Here is a 21,455-nt window from a genome sequence, read left to right on the forward strand (position 1 = left end):
AAATGTCTAAGTGTTCAGTGCTAAACTCTACAAACTGGTAGAAAATGATGTGGATTTAATTTTAGCACCGTTAAACAAGCTCTAGGGGGATTAAAGGATTGTGTTTATTAGAGAGGTGCTCACCAGACACCTGTCAGCTCTTAGCCCTGATAGCAAAGATGGAGGCGTGGCCTAAAGGGGTGGACGAGCCCTGATGGAGCCATTGATCACAGCAGGTCACCTGTGCAGCCACCTAGATGGAGACAGATGCTGCCTGTGGCTGTCAGCCTGACGAGCTCCTCTCTATATGAAGCAGGTTACACAGGCTCCCTCGGGGGGGGGGGGGGACCAGGGCTGGTTGGCCCCGGAGGTGACGTGGCCTCGTCATTATGATCATGAGTCTGGGCTCCACGTTTCTGCCCAGTAAACACGTTTCCAAGTTGTCAACCATCGCTATCTTTGCTCTCAGTGGCCACATTCCCAGCGTTCCCTACACACACATTCCCAGCGTTCCCTACACACATTCCCAGCATTCCCTACACACATTCCCAGCGTTCCCTACACACACTGAGGTGCTCAGATCCACCCACAGCTCAGGGTAACCGCTGGGTAACCACTGGGTAACCACTGGATAACCGCTGGGTAACCGCTGGGTAACCGCTGGGTAACCGCTAGGTAACTGCTGGGTAACTGCTGGGTAACCGCGGGTAACCGCTAGGTACTGCTGGGTAACTGCTGGGTAACCTCCGGGTAACCACTGGGTAACCGCTGGGTAACCGCTAGGTAACTGCTGGGTACTGCTGGTAACCGCCGGGTAACCGCTGGGTAACCGCTAGGTAACTGCTGGGTAACTGCTGGGTAACCGCCGGGTAACCGCTGGGTAACGCTGGGTAACTGCTGGGTAACGCTGGGTAACCACTGGGTAACCGCTGGGTAACGCTGGCTAACCGCTGGGTAACCGCTAGGTAACTGCTGGGTAACCGCCGGGTAACCGCTGGGTAACGCTGGGTAACCACTGGGTAACCACTGGGTAACCGCTGGGTAACCAATGGATAACCGCTGGGTAACCGCCGGGTAACTGCTGGGTATCCGCTGGGTAACCACTGGGTAACGCTGGGTAACCGCTGGGTAACCACTGGGTAACCACTGGGTAACCGCTGGGTAACCACTGGGTAACGCTGGGTAACCACTGGGTAACGCTGGGTAACCACTGGGTAACCACTGGGTAACGCTGGGTAACCACCGGTCACCAGGAATAGTCCAAACGATGCAGGGTGGCTCCTGTCTCAGTGAGCCGTGGCAGCAGAGTGGATTCTGTTTCCTGTTATAATTCCTATAGTGGAGGGAAAATGAAGGAAAGTCGCCTGGTTTAATTCAGTTTTGAACATAACGGTTTAGCAGCCTCTAGGGCAGATGGGTTACCCCGCTCTCAGGTGTTGAGGGCTTTTAATGGGGTGAAACGTGTATGATCAAACATGCATGGAGACGGCCGTCTCCTGAGCCTGTGCAACACACACACACACACTCTCACACACACACACACACACGTGCACCAGCTGGCTGATCCGTAACTCATTTGCACACATGCAGGTGCACGCTAACGCAGGTCTTGGTTAATACTTGACACAGGAGCATCACAACTTCCCTCTAATGCTCCTGATCCGTGAGCTCTCAGCGCAGCGGCGCCATGACGATCAGCAACGTTCTGCAGGTGCAACATAAACAGTATCGACCTCTTTATGATAATTGTGCTTCGTTTGAGTGGCACATCACACTATGATATACCAATAGGTGTGTATGGTGAGCGCACGCACGCGTCCAGGCACACACACACAAGGGTCTAAACAAACACATTCCCAGGTTAAAATGTTCCACCCGGCTCTGGAGATATGGATCCACGGATCGATGGAGTTATAAATATGGCTCCTCAACCCCCACAGTTCTACTGTTGAGTTATTATGGGATGCTGATGTGGTCGATGCAAGCTGGGAATCCACAGTGTCTTTAGGTGTGTGTGTTGTCTGCCTATAGATTCATGTTTCAGTTTGTCTGTGTCAGTATGTGGATCTACAAATCATATAGGATGAGTATTTCATAACGTATACTGGCTATTTTTAAAAGGTGATGGTCCTAACCCACCAAAAACTGTCTCAATCCCTATAGAGTTGGGATTTTACCCTATAGAGTTGAGATTCTACCCTATAGAGTTGGGATTTTACCCTATAGAGTTGAGATTCTAACCCTATAGAGTTGGGATTCCACCCTATAGAGTTGAGATTCCACCCTATAGAGTTGGGATTCCACCCTATAGAGTTGAGATTCTACCCTATAGAGTTGGGATTCTACCCTATAGAGTTGAGATTCTACCCTATAGAGTTGGGATTCTGCCCTATAGAGTTGAGATTCCACCCTATAGAGTTGGGATTCTACCCTATAGAGTTGGGATCCTGCCCTATAGAGTTGAGATTCCACCCTATAGAGTTGGGATTCTACCCTATAGAGTTGGGATCCTGCCCTATAGAGTTGGGATTCCACCCTATAGAGTTGGGATTCCACCCTATAGAGTTGGGATTCTACCCTATAGAGTTGGGATTCCACCCTATAGAGTTGAGATTCTACCCTATAGAGTTGGGATTCTGCCCTATAGAGTTGAGATTCCACCCTATAGAGTTGAGATTCTGCCCTATAGAGTTGGGATTCTACCCTATAGAGTCGGGATTCTGCCCTATAGAGTTTGGATTCCGCCCTATAGAGTTTGGATTCCACCCTATAGAGTTTGGATTCCACCCTATAGAGATGGGATTCCACCCTATAGATGACGTGATGGTAATAACAACAGTAATAGTGGTTCTATTCATGTTTATGAGTAGGAGGGTTCATAGATAAAGAGCCTTGATCCAACACCCACCACCAGATCCTGTCAGGATGGAGACTCTGACCTGGTAGGAACCATAAATGTGGACAGGAGAGGAGGGGGACCAGGAGAGGAAGGAGAGGAGGGGGACCAGGAGAGGAGGGGGACCAGGAGAGGAGGGGGAGACGAGGGGGACCAGGAGAGGAGGGGGACCAGGAGAGGAGGGGGACCAGGAGAGGAAGGAGAGGAGGGGGACCAGGAGAGGAGGGGGACCAGGAGACGAGGGGGACCAGGAGAGGAGGGGGACAGGAGAGGAGGGGGACCAGGAGAGGAGGGCTGCCCTTCAGTCAGCGGCGTTCCGAGTTTTCCTGTAGTTTCTCCCCGTCAAACCTTCTCTCCTCTGTTGTCAGATGGACCTTCTGGCTCTTACATCAGTGGTGTCACTTAGTCAGCAGGAGCAGCCGTGTTCTGATGCTCTCTTTCAGCGTGAGCCCAGATGATGGGGACAAATGTGAGCGAACAACACGTGCTCAGAGCAACAGGAGCGCGCTTTTGTGGTCACCCGCTGCTCTGGAACTCAAGTTGGGAAAGAGCTAATTAATGATTGAATTAGCTTTAACAGGAGGTGCGTGCTGGCAGGAGGAGGAGGACGTGTCATCTCTCCCTCTGCTCCAGCCCCCCTGCTGGGAACTGACTCAGCCTGGACACACTGGTCCCAGCAGGACGGCTGTCTCTGGAGGAGACGCTGGCCTCCTCACGTTCATCTGAACACGTGACCTTTAGTCACGGCACCATCGCTCCAGGTCGGCAGCAGATGATGAGGACATGGTTGGAACATCAGGCCAAACCCAGGTCCGGCTCTTGTGCTCAGGTTCTGGTTCCTGACGGCGGCCTGCTGTGAGCTGCCTCCATCTGCCCTCATGATCCGACCATCTGACTAATGATGGCACCCGCCGGTTTAGGGGTGGGCTGGAGTCACTGTTGAGGGCGAGACCTGCTCCTCAGACCCAGTCAGACCAGGAGCTGCTGACCCATGTTGGAGTGGAGACGCCACGCCGTCGGACCCACGGGGAGTGGTGCCCCTCAAATCTCTCTAGAGCGTCGTCAGCTCGTATCTGATGGAGAGATCCAGCAGGGTGGTCCTCATATCTAGGCCCAGGATGCTGGTTCTGTTCTGGACCTGAGCTCAGGGAGGCCGATCTCCTTCAGCAGTTCTTGCTGTTACTGTTCCTCATGAGGAAACACGTGATGACCCTAATCGGGGCGTGCACCCTCTCCTGGTATTGGGGTTCATCCCGTTGCTCCAGCAACCGTTGGATGCTCCCAACACTGTTGAGGTTGGAAGATCTTCTGTGTTTCCACAGTTTGGACATTTGGGGTTTCTGGAGTTGGGTGGAATATGTCTGTAGCGTGATTCATCTGACAGGTGGCGGGCGTTATGCAAGCGGGCGTTGGCACGTGTGAGCGTGACTCAGAGTCTAACGGCATCTCCGTTGCATAAGAAGCTGCCACCTTTCTCTCCTCCTGCTGGTCTCCGGTGGCGCTGCAGCTCCTGGTCGTTAGGCTGTTCAACCAACCAGATCAGTCCTTATTGCTGCCTCTTCGGCTGTTTCCTGGCTCAACAGGACCGACCTGCGTGACATGAGCCTAAAGGTCCCATCTCGTCCCGCCCTTGTCCCCCCCGTCCCGTCCTGTCCCGCCCCGCCCCTGTCCCGTCCCGCCCCGGTGGAACATCTGGAGAGGAGTTAGCCAGCTAGCAGCTAGCATCTGCCTTTGGACTGGAGCAGTGCTGCTCCCAGCACGTGCACGCTCGCCATCCCGTGCACACTTCCTGATTATATGTCTCGTCTTCTTCGGGTCCACGCCGGGTCCTCCCCCTGATGAGCCGCCAGCTATATATGAGCTATAGTGGGCTGGGTGCCTTGCTCATGGGTCCCTGGGCAGGGCTCTGAAGGTGTCAGCGGCCACACTCACTGACTCAGCTGTTGGGAATGGAACTGACATGATTGTTAAATGTTGCTTTCTAGGCACGTTACAAGCAGAGTTTGGACCCCACCGTGGACGAGGTGAAGAAGCTGTGCACGTCCCTCAGGCGCAACGCCAAGGAGGAGCGGGTCCTGTTCCACTACAACGGCCACGGCGTGCCCCGGCCCACCGTCAACGGGGAGATCTGGGTCTTTAACAAGGTACCACGCACACATCCGCTTCCTGCTCTTTCTTGTGTGAAGACCTGAACCAGACGAACGAGTTCTCTCGTTATGATGGACATGATCAGGGGAAGTGAGGCAGAAGCAAGGCACCAGGGATTCATACGCTGTCGAAAGCAATAGTTAAATGCTCTTTGATGTTCCTCGCTGCTTATGGCTTTGATCTAGGTCGACCGGTTGCTTTGTTCTCAGCCTCAAGCTCCCACCCTTTCTTTGCTCTTCCAGAACTACACCCAGTACATCCCCCTGTCCATCTACGACCTGCAGACCTGGATGGGCAGCCCCTCCATCTTTGTGTACGACTGCTCCAACGCAGGCATCATCGTCAAGTCCTTCAAGCAGTTCGCCCTGCAGAGAGAGCAGGAGCTGGAGGTCAGTAGCTCCAGAGGGGTCAGTAGCTCCAGAGGGGTCAGGAGCTGGAGGTCAGTAGCTCCAGAGAGGTCAGTAGCTCCAGAGAGGTCAGGAGCTCCAGAGAGAGCAGGAGCTCCAGAGAGGTCAGGAGCTCCAGAGAGGTCAGTAGCTCCAGAGGGGTCAGTAGCTGGAGGTCAGTAGCTCCAGAGAGGTCAGTAGCTCCAGAGGGGTCAGTAGCTGGAGGTCAGTAGCTCCAGAGAGAGCAGGAGCTGGAGGTCAGTAGCTCCAGAGAGGTCAGTAGCTCCAGAGGGGTCAGTAGCTCCAGAGGGGTCAGTAGCTCCAGAGGGGTCAGGAGCTCCAGAGAGAGCAGGAGCTGGGGGTCAGTAGCTCCAGAGAGGTCAGTAGTTCCAGAGGGGTCAGTAGTTCCAGAGGGGTCAGTAGCTGGAGGTCAGTAGCTCCAGAGAGGTCAGGAGCTGGAGGTCAGTAGCTCCAGAGGGGTCAGTAGTTCCAGAGGGGTCAGTAGCTGGAGGTCAGTAGCTCCAGAGAGGTCAGGAGCTCCAGAGAGGTCAGGAGCTCCAGAGAGGTCAGTAGCTCCAGAGAGGTCAGGAGCTGGAGGTCAGTAGCTCCAGAGAGGTCAGGAGCTGGAGGTCAGTAGCTCCAGAGAGGTCAGGAGCTTCAGAGAGGTCAGGAGCTCCAGAGAGGTCAGGAGCTTCAGAGAGGTCAGGAGCTCCAGAGAGGTCAGTAGCTCCAGAGAGGTCAGTAGCTCCAGAGAGGTCAGGAGCTGGAGGTCAGGAGCTCCAGAGAGAGCAGGAGCTGGAGGTCAGTAGCTCCAGAGAGGTCAGTAGCTCCAGAGGGGTCAGTAGCTCCAGAGGGGTCAGTAGCTCCAGAGGGGTCAGTAGTTCCAGAGGGGTCAGGAGCTCCAGAGAGAGCAGGAGCTGGAGGTCAGTAGCTCCAGAGGGGTCAGTAGCTCCAGAGAGGTCAGTAGTTCCAGAGGGGTCAGTAGCTGGAGGTCAGTAGCTCCAGAGAGGTCAGGAGCTGGAGGTCAGTAGCTCCAGAGGGGTCAGTAGTTCCAGAGGGGTCAGTAGCTGGAGGTCAGGAGCTCCAGAGAGGTCAGGAGCTCCAGAGAGGTCAGTAGCTCCAGAGAGGTCAGGAGCTGGAGGTCAGGAGCTCCAGAGAGGTCAGGAGCTTCAGAGAGGTCAGGAGCTTCAGAGAGGTCAGGAGCTCCAGAGAGGTCAGGAGCTCCAGAGAGGTCAGTAGCTCCAGAGAGGTCAGTAGCTCCAGAGAGGTCAGGAGCTGGAGGTCAGGAGCTCCAGAGAGGTCAGTAGCTCCAGAGAGGTCAGGAGCTCCAGAGAGGTCAGTAGCTCCAGAGAGAGGTCAGTAGCTCCAGAGAGGTCAGGAGCTGGAGGTCAGGAGCTCCAGAGAGGTCAGTAGCTGGAGGTCAGTAGCTCCAGAGAGGTCAGGAGCTCCAGAGAGAGCAGGAGCTGGAGGTTAGGGTAACCCTGGGTTACTGACAGGGTTAGGGTAACCCTTGGTTAGGGTAACCCTGGGTAACTGACAGGGTTAGGGTAACCCTGGGTAACTGACAGGGTTAGGGTAACCCTTGGTTAGGGTAACCCTGGGTTACTGACAGGGTTAGGGTAACCCTGGGTTACTGACAGGGTTAGGGTAACCCTTGGTTAGGGTAACCCTGGGTTACTGACAGGGTTAGGGTAACCCTGGGTAACTGACAGGGTTAGGGTAACCCTGGGTTACTGACAGGGTTAGGGTAACCCTTGGTTAGGGTAACCCTGGGTAACTGACAGGGTTAGGGTAACCCTGGGTTACTGACAGGTTAGGGTAACCCTTGGTTAGGGTAACCCTGGGTTACTGACAGGGTTAGGGTAACCCTTGGTTAGGGTAACCCTGGGTAACTGACAGGGTTAGGGTAACCCTGGGTTACTGACAGGGTTAGGGTAACCCTTGGTTAGGGTAACCTGGGTAACTGACAGGGTTAGGGTAACCCTGGGTTACTGACAGGGTTAGGGTAACCCTTGGTTAGGGTAACCCTGGGTTACTGACAGGGTTAGGGTAACCCTTGGTTAGGGTAACCCTGGGTACTGACAGGGTTAGGGTAACCCTGGTTACTGACAGGGTTAGGGTAACCCTGGGTTAGGGTAACCCTGGGTTAGGGTAACCCTGGGTTACTGACAGGGTTAGGGTTGAGCTCGAGGCTTCAGAGCTGCTCACCAGGACTCAGGGCCAAACTTTGCTCTCTTTTTCTCTGTTCTGTGGTCGAGGCCTGGTAACTAGTAACTGGTAACTAGTAACTAGTTCTTTAGCTCAACTGTTTAGGTAGAATGGTTGGATCCTGCTTTACTGTGGGATCATCAGGAAACACAGTGAGTCTGGCTCTGGATGGTCAACCAAGAAGAGCTAACCAACCCAACAAGATCTGGTCTGCCTGACTAGTTAAGCTAGTTATATAAACCCTCATTCAGGGTTCTGAGCAGCGTTGCTGAAGCTGCTGCTAACGTGATCAATCCAGACTGATAGAAGCACGACAGGGTGTGTGTGTGTGTGTGTGACCTGTGTGTGTGTGTGTCTGTGTGTGTGTGTGTGTGTGTGTGTGTGAGTGTGTGTCTCTGTGGGTGTGTCTGGGTGTGTGTGTGTGTGTGTGTGTGTGTGAGTGTGTTCTGTGGTTCAGCGGTGCAGGCAGATACAGAAGCCCAGGGAATAGCTGCTGAATGGATGATGTGGGGGGGTGTGTGTGTGGGGGGGGGGGGTGTTATCATCCGGCCCCTTCAGTCCATTCACTGAGAGAGTGCATGTGTGCGTGCACTAAGTGCTCATCCCTGGGCCACTTGCATTCTATTAAATATCTCATCACTTCCTGTCTGCACTCTCCCCCACATTAGCTGCCAGAGAGAGTGTGTGTGTGTGTGTGTGTTTCTGTCTGTGTGTGTGTGTGTGTGTGTGTGTGACTGTCTGTGTGTGTGTGTGTGATGCCAGTGATCCTGTCTGTATTCTAATGAGCAGGGACACGCAGGTGAGCAGGGACACGCAGGTGAGCAGGGACACGCAGGTGAGCAGGGACACACAGGTGAGCAGGGTCACACAGGTGAGCAGGGACACGCAGGTGAGCAGGGACACACAGGTGAGCAGGGTCCACCTGTCTCAGGGACTGTTTAAATTCTGCTTTAGTCAGATTAGATTCGTTATTTCTGTTTTCCGAGGATGAAACTCGTCTGATATCCAGAGCGAGAAAACAAAGCCGTCGTTGTGATTCCGTGGTAATTTGCAAGATTACAATATGCTAATGTGCTAATTAGCGCGAGCGTTAATCAGCTGCCAGCGTCCCCGTTTCCCCAGGATTCCTGCTCACGTGTCCACCACAGCTCTTCCAGGGATGCTCCTCTCAAGCAACGCTCTCATTAATACTGGGGGGGGTGAAAAGGAACATGACAGAACATGAAGCCCCGCCCCTTTTAGTGCATCCTCATGATCATGGCCGGGTCCTGTCCTCTCATTAATGAGATGAAGCCCCGCCCCTTTTAGTGCATCCTCATGATCATGGCTGGGTCCTGTCCTCTCATTAATAAGATGAAGCCCCGCCCCTTTTAGTGCATCCTCATGATCATGGCCGGGTCCTGTCCTCTCATTAATGAGATGAAGCCCCGCCCCTTTTAGTGCATCCTCATGATCATGGCCAGGTCCTGTCCTCTCATTAATGAGATGAAGCCCCGCCCCTTTTAGTGCATCCTCATGATCATGGCCGGGTCCTGTCCTCTCATTAATGAGATGAAGCCCCGCCCCTTTTAGTGCATCCTCATGATCATGGCCGGGTCCTGTCCTCTCATTAATGAGATGAAGCCCCGCCCCTTTTAGTGCATCCTCATGATCATGGCCGGGTCCTGTCCTCTCATTAATGAGATGAAGCCCCGCCCCTTTTAGTGCATCCTCATGATCATGGCCGGGTCCTGTCCTCTCATTAATGAGATGAAGCCCCGCCCCTTTTAGTGCATCTGAAGGGGAGGAATTCTTCACAGCCGTTTCTTTAGCGCGTCTGAATGTTCATGGGAGCTCCTTCAAAGCTAAGCTAACGCCTCCGCTCTACTTAGATGAGCGTTTCCCAGTCGTGCTGTTAGATTAGACGGGTGTTCGGCTCCAGGACGGCGCCTCCGCGCTGCCCGGTGATAAAGGGAAGCCTTGATCGCTGCCTTCATTAAGGCCCCAGCTCATTAAAATCTACTAGACAAATGAACAGAAACAGCTAACGCTAACGCCTCAGCGTTGCTTTAGCGGCACAATCTAATTAAAGTTTTACATCATATTAAAGCATCGTGAGTGTTTCACGTCGCTGCAGAGCAGAAGGTGGCGATGACCTGTGGCTGGTGCTGTCCGCTAACGAGGGGGAGCTCGTCTCATGCTGGTATCAGATATTAGGCTGAACAGGAACAGCTGGGAAACCCATGCTAGCGGGGCAGCATTCATGCTAGCGGGGCAGTCATTCATGCTAACGGGGCAGTCATTCATGCTAACGGGACAGTCATTCATGCTAACGGGACAGTCATTCATGCTAACGGGGCAGTCATTCGTGCTAACGGGGCAGTCATTCGTGCTAACGGGGCAGTCATTCATGCTAACGGGACAGTCATTCATGCTAACGGGGCAGTCATTCGTGCTAACGGGGCAGTCATTCATGCTAACGGGGCAGTCATTCATGCTAACGGGGCAGCATTCATGCTAATGCTACTGAGCTTGTTGTATTGCAGCTGAACTGAGGGACGCTGTCCTGTCCTGTGTCCAGGTGGCGGCCATTAATCCCAGCCACCCGCTGGCCCAGATGCCCCTGCCCCCCTCCATGAAGAACTGCATCCAGCTGGCTGCCTGTGAGGCCAACGAGCTGCTGCCCATGAACCCCGACCTCCCGGCGGACCTGTTCACCTCCTGCCTGACCACCCCCATCAAGATCGCCCTGCGATGGTACCGCTGCTCCTGTTAATAAAGGGTTCCCCTCGTTACCTCTGAGTGGTCAGGAGTTACCGACGTACCTGAGGTTCTGTGGATTCTGGATCACCCCCAGAGCCAGAGGAGGGGCCCTGATGAAGGGGGCTGCCCCAGCTGCCCCTGATGAGGGGGGCTGCCCCAGCTGCCCCTGATGAGGGGGGCTGCCCCAGCTGCCCCTCTGGGCCTCATCCAGATTCCTAGAACCTCAGTTACGGCCCGTAACTGAACTCTGGTTCTGTTTCATTCTTTGTGGCGCCGACCCGCAGGAGTCGGGCTACTGGGTTGGTTCTAAAGCCGACGACCCAAAAAAGCTGAATGTCCCTTTTGTGAAGCCCCCCCCCCCCCCGCCCCCCCCAAACTGGGATCTGGATGGTTTGAACTCCACTTTCACTGGTTCTGATGAGCACAAGGTGGAGAGAGAACCTGAAGGCTCACACACACACACACACACACACGCAGGCACACACACCCACACACACACACTCACACACTCTGGATGAAATGAAAGGTTCTGAATGGTTCTGAAAGGTTCTGAATGGTTCTGAGAGCTCATTAGATCAATTTCTGCTGTGGTGAATCAGAAGTTTGAAGCTTTTTAAACGTTCTGAAGGCGACGGCTTCATGTGAAGTGATTAATGTCTGTAGAAGGTTGATGATCATCTCAACGTTTGTTCCTCTCCAACAACACACGAACATCCTGAGTGGGAACCAGCTTCTCCACCCTCAGATCCAGCTGCTCCCTTCAGGATGTCCCAGAACCATCTGAAGAGGTCAATGTTCCTCCAACGCTCTGGATCCACATCCCAGCCTGACCCGGAGCTGGTGACCTCCACCCTAACCTGGACCTCCACCCTAACCCGGACCTCCACCCTAACCTGGAGCTGGTGACCTCCACCCTAACCCGGAGCTGGTGACCTCCACCCTAACCTGGACCTCCACCCTAACCTGGACCTCCACCCTAACCTGGACCTCCACCCTAACCCGGAGCTGGTGACCTCCACCCTAACCTGGACCTCCACCCTAACCCGGAGCTGGTGACCTCCACCCTAACCTGGACCTCCACCCTAACCTGGACCTCCGCCCTAACCTGGACCTCCACCCTAACCCGGAGCTGGTGACCTCCACCCTAACCTGGACCTCCACCCTAACCTGGAGCTGGTGACCTCCACCCTAACCTGGAGGTCTGGCTGGTGGAGCACGCACACGTGCACGCACACGTGCACGCCTGCTGCTGCTCTGCTGCCATGATGTAAACAGAGGAAAATGTCTTCTGTGACCATAGCTTGTGTGTGTGTGTGTGTGTGTGTGTGTGTGTGTGTGTGTGTGTGTGTGTGTGTGCCTCTTTCCTAACTCTCACTGCCAGTACAAGAAATGCTAAACACCCACAAGAACTGGCATTTGTTGCTCTAATACTCACACACACACTCACACACACACACACACACACACACACACACACACACACACACACCCCTGAAGCCTGGGCTTTAAAATCTAAATTTGTCAACACACAAATTTACCATGAATCTTCCAGGGCTGCGTATCGTGCACATGAACGTGCACTAAAGGGATGAAACCATCACATGTTCATTGTTCTAAAGGGGGGTTCTGCACCTCCACCTCTGGTCTCACTGCACCTCCACCTCTGGTCTCACTGCACCTCCACCTCTGGTCTCACTACACCTCCACCTCTGGTCTCACTGCACCTCCACCTCCACCTCTGGTCTCACTGCACCTCCACCTCCACCCCTGGTCTCACTGCACCTCCACCTCTGGTCTCACTGCACCTCCACCTCTGGTCTCACTACACCTCCACCTCTGGTCTCACTGCACCTCCACCTCTGGTCTCACTGCACCTCCACCCCTGGTCTCACTGCACCTCCACCTCTGGTCTCACTACACCTCCACCTCTGGTCTCACTGCACCTCCACCTCTGGTCTCACTGCACCTCCACCTCCACCCCTGGTCTCACTGCACCTCCACCTCTGGTCTCACTGCACCTCCACCCCTGGTCTCACTGCACCTCCACCCCTGGTCTCACTGCACCTCCACCCCTGGTCTCACTGCACCTCCACCTCTGGTCTCACTGCACCTCCACCTCCACCTCTGGTCTCACTGCACCTCCACCCCTGGTCTCACTGCACCTCCACCTCCACCTCTGGTCTCACTGCACCTCCACCTCCACCTCTGGTCTCACTGCACCTCCACCTCTGGTCTCACTGCACCTCCACCTCCACCTCTGGTCTCACTGCACCTCCACTTCTGGTCTCACTGCACCTCCACCTCCACCTCTGGTCTCACTGCACCTCCACCCCTGGTCTCACTGCACCTCCACCTCTGGTCTCACTGCACCTCCACCTCTGGTCGCACTTCACCTCCACCCCTGGTCTCACTGCACCTCCACTTCTGGTCTCACTGCACCTCCACCTCCACCTCTGGTCGCACTTCACCTCCACCCCTGGTCTCACTGCACCTCCACCCCTGGTCTCACTGCACCTCCACCTCCACCCCTGGTCTCACTGCACCTTCACCTCCACCTCTGGTCGCACTTCACCTCCACCTCTGGTCTCACACTGCACCTCCACCTCCACCTCTGGTCTCACTGCACCTCCACCTCTGTCTCACTGCACCTCCACCCCTGGTCTCACTGCACCTCCACCCCTGGTCTCACTGCACCTCCACCTCTGGTCTCACTGCACCTCCACCTCTGGTCTCACTCCACCTCCACCCCTGGTCTCACTGCACTCCACCTCTGGTCTCACTCCACCTCCACCCCTGGTCTCACTGCACCTCCACCTCTGGTCTCACTTCACCTCCACCTCTGGTCTCACTGCACCTCCACCTCTGGTCTCACTTCACCTCCACCTCTGGTCTCACTGCACCTCCACTCTGGTCTCACTGCACCTCCACCTCTGGTCTCACTGCACCTCCACCTCTGGTCTCACTGCACCTCCACCTCCACCTCTGGTCTCACTGCACCTCCACTTCTGGTCTCACTGCACCTCCACCTCCACCTCTGGTCTCACTGCACCTCCACCCCTGGTCTCACTGCACCTCCACCTCTGGTCTCACTGCACCTCCACCCCTGGTCTCACTGCACCTCCACCTCTGGTCTCACTGCACCTCCACCTCCACCTCTGGTCTCACTGCACCTCCACCTCCACCCCTGGTCTCACTGCACCTCCACCTCTGGTCTCACTTCACCTCCACCTCTGGTCTCACTGCACCTCCACCTCTGGTCTCACTTCACCTCCACCTCTGGTCTCACTGCACCTCCACCTCTGGTCTCACTTCACCTCCACCTCTGGTCTCACTGCACCTCCACCTCTGGTCTCACTGCACCTCCACCTCTGGTCTCACTTCACCTCCACCTCTGGTCTCACTTCACCTCCACCTCTGGTCTCACTGCACCTCCACCTCTGGTCTCACTGCACCTCCACCCCTGGTCTCACTGCACCTCCGGTGCTCTGTGGCTCTCTTTGGTCTCATGGTGCTAAAGTTCCTGATTCCTGCTGTAACTTTTACCTTTTTGTGTCTTTAAGGTTCTGCATGCAGAAAAGTGCCAAGTTGGTTCCTGGAGTAACGTTAGACCTCATTGAGAAGTAAGTAGCACCAGGTTCTTCTGGTTCCTACGCTGGCCTCTTTATCAGGATCCTCTGCTTTTGTTTCCCCCTTAAATTTAGACGAAACCCCGAGAGTGTCGGGTTGTTCTGAGGCACAAACGGTCAATACGCTCGTTATCTCCAGGTGCCGCTCAATTAGCTGCCTGGCTGCTCCCCTGGGGTCTCTGTGGGATCGCCGAATTCCTTCCTGTAAATCTGGAATTGTGGTGTTTCCACCCGTATGTTTGTCCCTGCGAGAGCTTTAGGACTCACACACTGTTGTTGTCGTGTAGCAGCAAGCTAGCAGTGTTCACACCATGGCGCCGTAGCCTGGCGCCGTAGCCTGGCGCCGTAGCCTGGCCCCGTAGCCTGGCGCCGTAGCCTGGCGCCGTAGCCTGGCGCCGTAGCCTGGCGCTCCAGGTGCTCCCAGTTCTCCTCCTGGTTTCTGACCAAACCTGAATCCTGGAGCTCCTCATCACAGCCTTCAGGCCTTTGGCAGCAGGTCTGAGCGTTTCTATACAGGTGCCTGCAGCAATCACCTGTACTGCACCGGTCCTGATGGGTCCTGATGGGTCCTCATGGGTCCTGATGGGCCCTCATGGGTCCTAAAGGGTCCTGATGGGTCCTGATGGGCCCTCATGGGTCCTGATGGGTCCTGATGGGTCCTGATGGGTCCTCATGGGTCCTGATGGGTCCTCATGGGTCCTAAAGGGTCCTGATGGGTCCTGATGGGCCCTCATGGGTCCTGATGGGTCCTCATGGGTCCTGATGGGTCCTAAAGGGTCCTGATGGGTCCTGATGGGCCCTCATGGGTCCTGATGGGTCCTGATGGGTCCTGATGGGCCCTCATGGGTCCTGATGGGTCCTGATGGGTCCTGATGGGTCCTGATGGGCCCTCATGGGTCCTCATGGGTCCTAAAGGGTCCTCATGGGTCCTGATGGGTCCTCATGGGTCCTCATGGGTCCTGATGGGTCCTAAAGGGTCCTGATGGGTCCTCATGGGTCCTGATGGCCCTCATGGGTTCATGGGTCCTGATGGGTCCTCATGGGTCCTGATGGGTCCTCATGGTCCTGGGAGGGAGGGAGGAGTAGTATTGAAGTGAGCGCGATCGTGCCGATGTTTCGTCCTTTTTCGATAACTAGAAATGTGTCAAACATGTTTCCATCATCGTTCACCTGGTGATCAGTCGACCGATCTAGAACAATTGTTGTTAGATTAGTTAAAAAATAATGATTAGTTGCAGCCCAAGAAGAGAAGACCTGCAGTCTGAGCCTGAGCCTCACCACTAACCCTAACCACAGACAGGCTTCCTGTCTCCAGACCCGACCCTGACCTGATCTGGGGGGTTCTGGGGGTTCTGTGGCTCTCAGAGCCGTGCACTTGCATGAGGTCTGAGCCGTGCACTAACTGCAGTGGCTGTTGCTGCAGGATCCCGGGGAGGCTGAACGACAGACGCACCCCGCTGGGAGAGCTCAACTGGATCTTCACCGCCATCACCGACACCATCGCCTGGAACGTGCTGCCGAGGGGTGAGCTAACGCTAACGCTAACGCTGAGGGTCGCGTTCTGTCAGCTCCCAAAAACAAACCTCTGACCCTAACCTCTACACACACACACACACACACACACACACACACACACACACTCGGGGCCTCATTTCATGTGTTCATGGTTTCTGCCTCTGTCTCCAGATTTGTTCCAGAAGTTGTTCCGTCAGGACCTGCTGGTGGCTAGCTTGTTCCGTAACTTCCTCTTAGCCGAGAGGATCATGAGGTCCTACAACTGCACCCCCGTCAGCAGCCCACGTTTGCCCCCCACATACATGCACGCGATGTGGTAAGAAGTGTTCTGATGTTCCAGCACAGGTGCATCACACTTCGTTAGTGTCCAGGACCACATTTATCATGTGTTAAATGAAGGATATTTCCCATAAAAGCTGAACGTCAGGACTGTTAGCATTTCAGCGGTCTGTTAGCATTTCAGAGGACTGTTAGCATTTCAGCGGACTGTTAGCATTTCAGCGGTCTGTTAGCATTTCAGAGGACTGTTAGCATTTCAGCGGACTGTTAGCATTTCAGCGGTCTGTTAGCATTTCAGCGGTCTGTTAGCATTTCAGCGGTCTGTTAGCAGCGTCTTCAACAACCTACACACACACACACACCTACACGCTTGTGCACGAATGAAGCTGTAAGAGGGAGTTGAGAGCAGTGCGCTGGTGCTTCCACCTCCGCGCGTCCAGAGCTTGTAACTTCTATTGAAGCGTCTCGGGAGGACATTAGGACGACTCTGTCGAGCTGCGTTGGGCAGATTCAGAGGGGAAAGTTCAACCTGGACATAAAAGCGTGTTACGTCTCTATTTTCCCGTCCCGTCTCGGCCTCCTCTCCTCCACCAGGGTTGGATCAGACGCTCTTTCACCGCTCTCACCTCCCATTTTCAGGTTCTGCAGCAGTAAAATCACAGTTGCACAAACGTCTCCTGCAGTCTGTGGTTCCTTTGTGCTCCAAACGCTCCCATCTCGCCCACTCGCGAGCTGCTTCCTCTGTAGAGAAAAGCACCTGACCGGCGCTAGCGCTGCTGCCTACAGCGCTCCTCACGTTAGCTTAGCCCCATATTTACTGTCTGAACATTCCCACTGCTTCCTTTCAGTAGCAGACTGAAGGAATAAAGAGGGTCTGGAGGAGGGAAGGGTGATGAGAGGCACGACTCCCCGAGCACGCCACCACGTAACCAACCATCTCCGTGCACACGGACCACCAACGCACCCGAGTGCACGTGCTCGGTCCTTAGTTAGAGCCAGCTAAATGTCCATGTGGTCGGGGGGAGTTTAGGAGCCTCAGCAAACTGCAGAAGTGACCTGCAGCTGCCATGGCGACAGCAACAGGACCCCTCTTTAGTTCTGACCCATTGACCTGGAGGACAACCGCCCCCCCCCCCATGTTTCAGCCTGAACATTGGTGGTGCATTCACTGTCCGCCAGAGCTTCTGATTCAAAATGCCGCACATGCCTGAAACTCACTCCTCACTCACTCACTCCCTCCCTCCCTCCCCCCTCACTCACTCACTCCCCCCTCCTCACTCCCTCACTCACGCACTCCCCCCTCACTCACTCCCTCCCACTCCCCCCTCACTCACTCCCCCCTCCCTCACTCCCCCCACACTCACTCCCTCACTCACTCCTTCCCTCACTCACGCACTCCCCCCTCCCTCACTCCCTCACTCACTCCCCTCTCTCACTCCCCCCCCCTCACTCACGCACTCACTCCCTCACTCCCTCCCTCCCTCCCTCACTCACTCACTCCCCCCTCCCTCCCTCTCCCACTCACTCACTCACTCCCCCCCCCCTCCCTCACTCCTCCCTCATCACTCACTCCCCCCTCACTCACTCATCACTCCCCTCCCCCCTCACTCACTCCCCTCCCCCCTCACTCAGATTGATTGTGGCTGAGTTTTCCTGAGCGTGTGATTCACCTGTGGTCTTTGTGGTCCCCAGGCAGGCCTGGGACCTGGCCGTGGACATCTGCCTGTCTCAGCTGCCCACCATCATAGAAGAAGGCACCGCTTTCAGAGTGAGTCCCTGTGCTGCCTGTTAGGGTTAGGAGGAGCCCGGAGGACCCTCTGAGGAGCCCTGAGGACCCTCTGAGGAGCCCTGGGGACCCTCTGAGGAGCCCTGAGGACCCTCTGAGGAGCCCTGAGGACCCTCTGAGGAGCCCTGAGGAGCCCTGAGGACCCTCTGAGGAGCCCTGAGACGCTCTGAGGAGCCCTGAGGACCCTCTGAGGAGCCCTGAGGACCCTCTGAGGAGCCCTGAGGACCCTCTGAGGAGCCCTGAGGACCCTCTGAGGAGCCCTGAGGACCCTCTGAGGAGCCCCGAGGACCCTCTGAGGAGCCCCGAGGACCCTCTGAGGAGCCCCGGGGACCCTCTGAGGAGCCCCGGGGACCCTCTGAGGAGCCCTGAGGAGCCCTGAGGACCCTCTGAGGACCCTCTGAGGAGCCCCGAAGGACCCTCTGAGGAGCCCTGAGGACCCTCTGAGGAGCCCCGGGACCCTCTGAGGAGCCCCGAGGACCCTCTGAGGAGCCCTGAGGACCCTCTGAGGAGCCCTTGAGGACCCCCTGAGGAGCCCTGAGAACCCTCTGATGAGCCCCCTACACCGTTGTGTCCTGCAGCAGCTACACCGTCTCCTGTAGCAGCAGCTACACCGTGTCCTGCAGCAGCTACACCGTGTCCTGCGGCAGCTACACCGTGTCCTGCAGCAGCTACACCGTGTCCTGCTGCTGCAGCTACACCGTGTCCTGTGGCAGCTACACCGTGTCCTGTGGCAGCTACACCGTGTCCTGTAGCAGCAGCTACAACCGTGTCCTGTGGCAGCTACACCGTGTCCTGTAGCAGCAGCTACACCGTGTCCTGTGGCAGCTACACCGTGTCCTGCTGCAGCTACACCGTGTCCTGTAGCAGCTACACCGTGTCCTGTAGCAGCTACACCGTGTCCTGCTGCAGCTACACCGTGTCCTGTAGCAGCTAAACCGTGTCCTGCTGCTGCAGCTACACCGTGTCCTGCAGCAGCTACACCGTGTCCTGCGGCAGCTACACCGTGTCCTGCGGCAGCTACACCGTGTCCTGTGGCAGCTACACCGTGTCCTGTGGCAGCTACACCGTGTCCTGTAGCAGCAGCTACACCGTGTCCTGTAGCAGCAGCTACACCGTGTCCTGCAGCAGCTACACCGTGTCCTGTGGCAGCTACACCGTGTCCTGTAGCAGCAGCTACACCGTGTCCTGTAGCAGCAGCTACACCGTGTCCTGCAGCAGCTACACCGTGTCCTGCAGCAGCTACACCGTGTCCTGGCTGCAGCTACACGTGTCCTGCAGCAGCTACACCGTGTCCTGCAGCAGCAGCTACACCGTGTCCTGTAGCAGCAGCTACACCGTGTCCTGCAGCAGCTACACCGTGTCCTGCAGCAGCAGCTACACCGTGTCCTGTAGCAGCAGCTACACCGTGTCCTGCGGCAGCTACACCGTGTCCTGCGGCAGCTACACCGTGTCCTGCGGCAGCTACACCGTGTCCTGCGGCAGCTACACCGTGTCCTGCGGCAGCTACACCGTGTCCTGCAGCAGCAGCTACACCGTGTCCTGCAGCAGCTACACCGTGTCCTGCAGCAGCTACACCGTGTCTGCAGCAGCTACACCGTGTCCTGCAGCAGCTACACCGTGTCCTGCAGCAGCTACACCGTGTCCTGCAGCAGCAGCTACACCGTGTCCTGTAGCAGCAGCTACACCGTGTCCTGCAGCAGCTACACCGTGTCCTGCAGCAGCTACACCGTGTCCTGCAGCAGCTACACCGTGTCCTGCAGCAGCTACACCGTGTCCTGCAGCAGCTACACCATGTCCTGTAGCAGCTACACCATGTCCTGTAGCAGCTACACCATGTCCTGTAGCAGCTACACCATGTCCTGTAGCAGCTACACCGTGTCCTGTAGCAGCAGGAAATAAACCCTCATCTGTTGTGTCCCCCCCCAGCACAGCCCCTTCTTTGCTGAGCAGCTGACGGCATTTCAAGTGTGGCTGACGATGGGGGTGGAGAACAGAAACCCTCCTGAGCAGCTGCCCATTGTTTTACAGGTACACACGCACACACACACACGCACACACACACACACACACACACACACACACACACTCATGGTCCTGCACACCTTGGTCACACACGACTGTATTTGCAGAGTGTTGCATCGTCATTGAAGCGTCTTTTCTGTGTCGTTATACATGAGTTGGATCACCTGACAGAAACTGCTGCTGCCCACAGAGAGTTATCAGCCTAGCTAGCTCCACGCTAGTATCAGCCTCGCTAACTCCACGCTAGTATCAGCCTTGCTAACTCCACGCTAGTATCAGCCTAGCTAACTCCACGCTAGTATCAGCCTAGCTAACTCCACGCCAGTATCAGCCTAGCTAGCTCCACGCTAGTATCAGCCTAGCTAACTCCACGCTAGTATCAGCCTCGCTAACTCCACGCTAGTATCAGCCTAGCTAACTCCACGCTAGTATCAGCTTAGCTAACTCCACTCAGCCTTTGCTGGCCTTGTCATCCTCTGGATTCCCTCTCCTCCACCGTCCAGCCACCAATTAACGCAGCCCTTTTTTCCGCCACCGTCTCAGATCTGCTGCCAACTCCATGTAATATTCACCGTGAAGTTCTTGTGTCTTGGGCTCAATTTTCCTCATTACAACCCCGTGACAGGAACGGTGGCTGCCCGCCTCCCTGCGGCAGGATTCCTTTTGTTGGATGCTAATTGGGCTGAAATCTTGCAGAAATCCTTGTAAAAGTGCATCGGCGTTTGAGTTACAGCACCTGAAGGTCTGCGCCCGCTTCATTTCCCACCCAACATTCTGTGGGGTTCCACATTTGTGTTGTATATCACGCTATCGTAGCGCTGAATGCTAATTTTCTGCTGACTCAGCGCACTGAGAGCTGCAGCTCATCCACACAGCAGTTCTGTCGGGACTCGTTAAGAACAGAGTGATGAGGAGGGAGGGAGGGGAGGAGGGAGGACAGAGGGAGGGGAGGAAGGAGAGAGGGAGGGGAGGAGAGGGGGAGGGAGGGAGGGAGGGGAGGAGGGAGGGAGGGAGGGGAGAGAGAGGGAGGGAGGGGAGGAGGGAGGGGAGGAGGGAGGGAGGGAGGGAGGGGAGGGGGGAGGAGGGAGGGAGGGGAGGAGGGAGGACAGAGGGAGGGGAGGAGAGGGGGAGGAGAGGGGGAGGAAGGAGAGAGGGAGGGGAGGAGAGGGGGAGGAAGGAGAGAGGGAGGGGAGGGGGGAGGAGGGAGGGGAGGAAGGAGGGAGGGGAGAAGGGAGGTCGGAGGGAGGGGAGGAAGGAAGGAAGGAAGGAGGGAGGGGAAAAGGGAGGGAGGGAGGGGAGGAAGAAGGGAGGAGGGAAGATGGAGGGAGGGGTCATACTGATGTGAAAACCACCATGGGAAACAGCTAACTTAGTAGTGACCTAGTGGTGGCTTAGTAGTGACCTAGTGGTGACTTAGTAGTGACCTAGTGGTGGCTTAGTAGTGACCTAGTGGTGGCTTAGTAGTGACCTAGTGGTGGCTTACTGCTAACTTAGTAGTGACCTAGTGGTGACTTAGTAGTGACCTAGTGGTGGCTTACTGCTAACTTAGTGGTGACCTAGTGGTGGCTTAGTAGTGACCTAGTGGTGGCTTACTGCTAACTTAGTAGTGACCTAGTAGTGACTTAGTGGTGGCTTACTGCTAACTTAGTACTGACCTAGTAGTGACTTAGTGGTGGCTTACTGCTAACTTAGTACTGACCTAGTAGTGACTTAGTGGTGGCTTACTGCTAACTTAGTACTGACCTAGTAGTGACTTAGTGGTGGCTTACTGCTAACTTAGTAGTGACCTAGTGGTGGCTTACCGCTAACTTAGTGCTAACTTACTGCTGACTTACTGCTAACTTAGTGCTGACCTCGTGCCTACAGAA

The 21,455-nt window shown here is 55.7% G+C and overlaps 1 protein-coding gene across 1 annotated transcript in view; it reads left to right on the top strand.

The window, feature by feature from the left end:
* The window catches only part of rptor (regulatory associated protein of MTOR, complex 1), a 58,281-nt gene that overhangs the window by 14,725 nt on the left and 22,101 nt on the right, over positions 1-21,455 (top strand). Inside the window, 8 exon segments of the mRNA XM_057035599.1 lie at positions 4,861-5,019; positions 5,266-5,412; positions 10,178-10,353; positions 13,920-13,979; positions 15,409-15,509; positions 15,672-15,816; positions 17,472-17,547; positions 19,492-19,593. Coding sequence (XP_056891579.1) covers positions 4,861-5,019; positions 5,266-5,412; positions 10,178-10,353; positions 13,920-13,979; positions 15,409-15,509; positions 15,672-15,816; positions 17,472-17,547; positions 19,492-19,593 — 966 coding nt within the window.

This window comes from Takifugu flavidus, chromosome 6 (assembly GCF_003711565.1).
Source record: "Takifugu flavidus isolate HTHZ2018 chromosome 6, ASM371156v2, whole genome shotgun sequence".
NCBI lineage: Eukaryota > Metazoa > Chordata > Actinopteri > Tetraodontiformes > Tetraodontidae > Takifugu > Takifugu flavidus.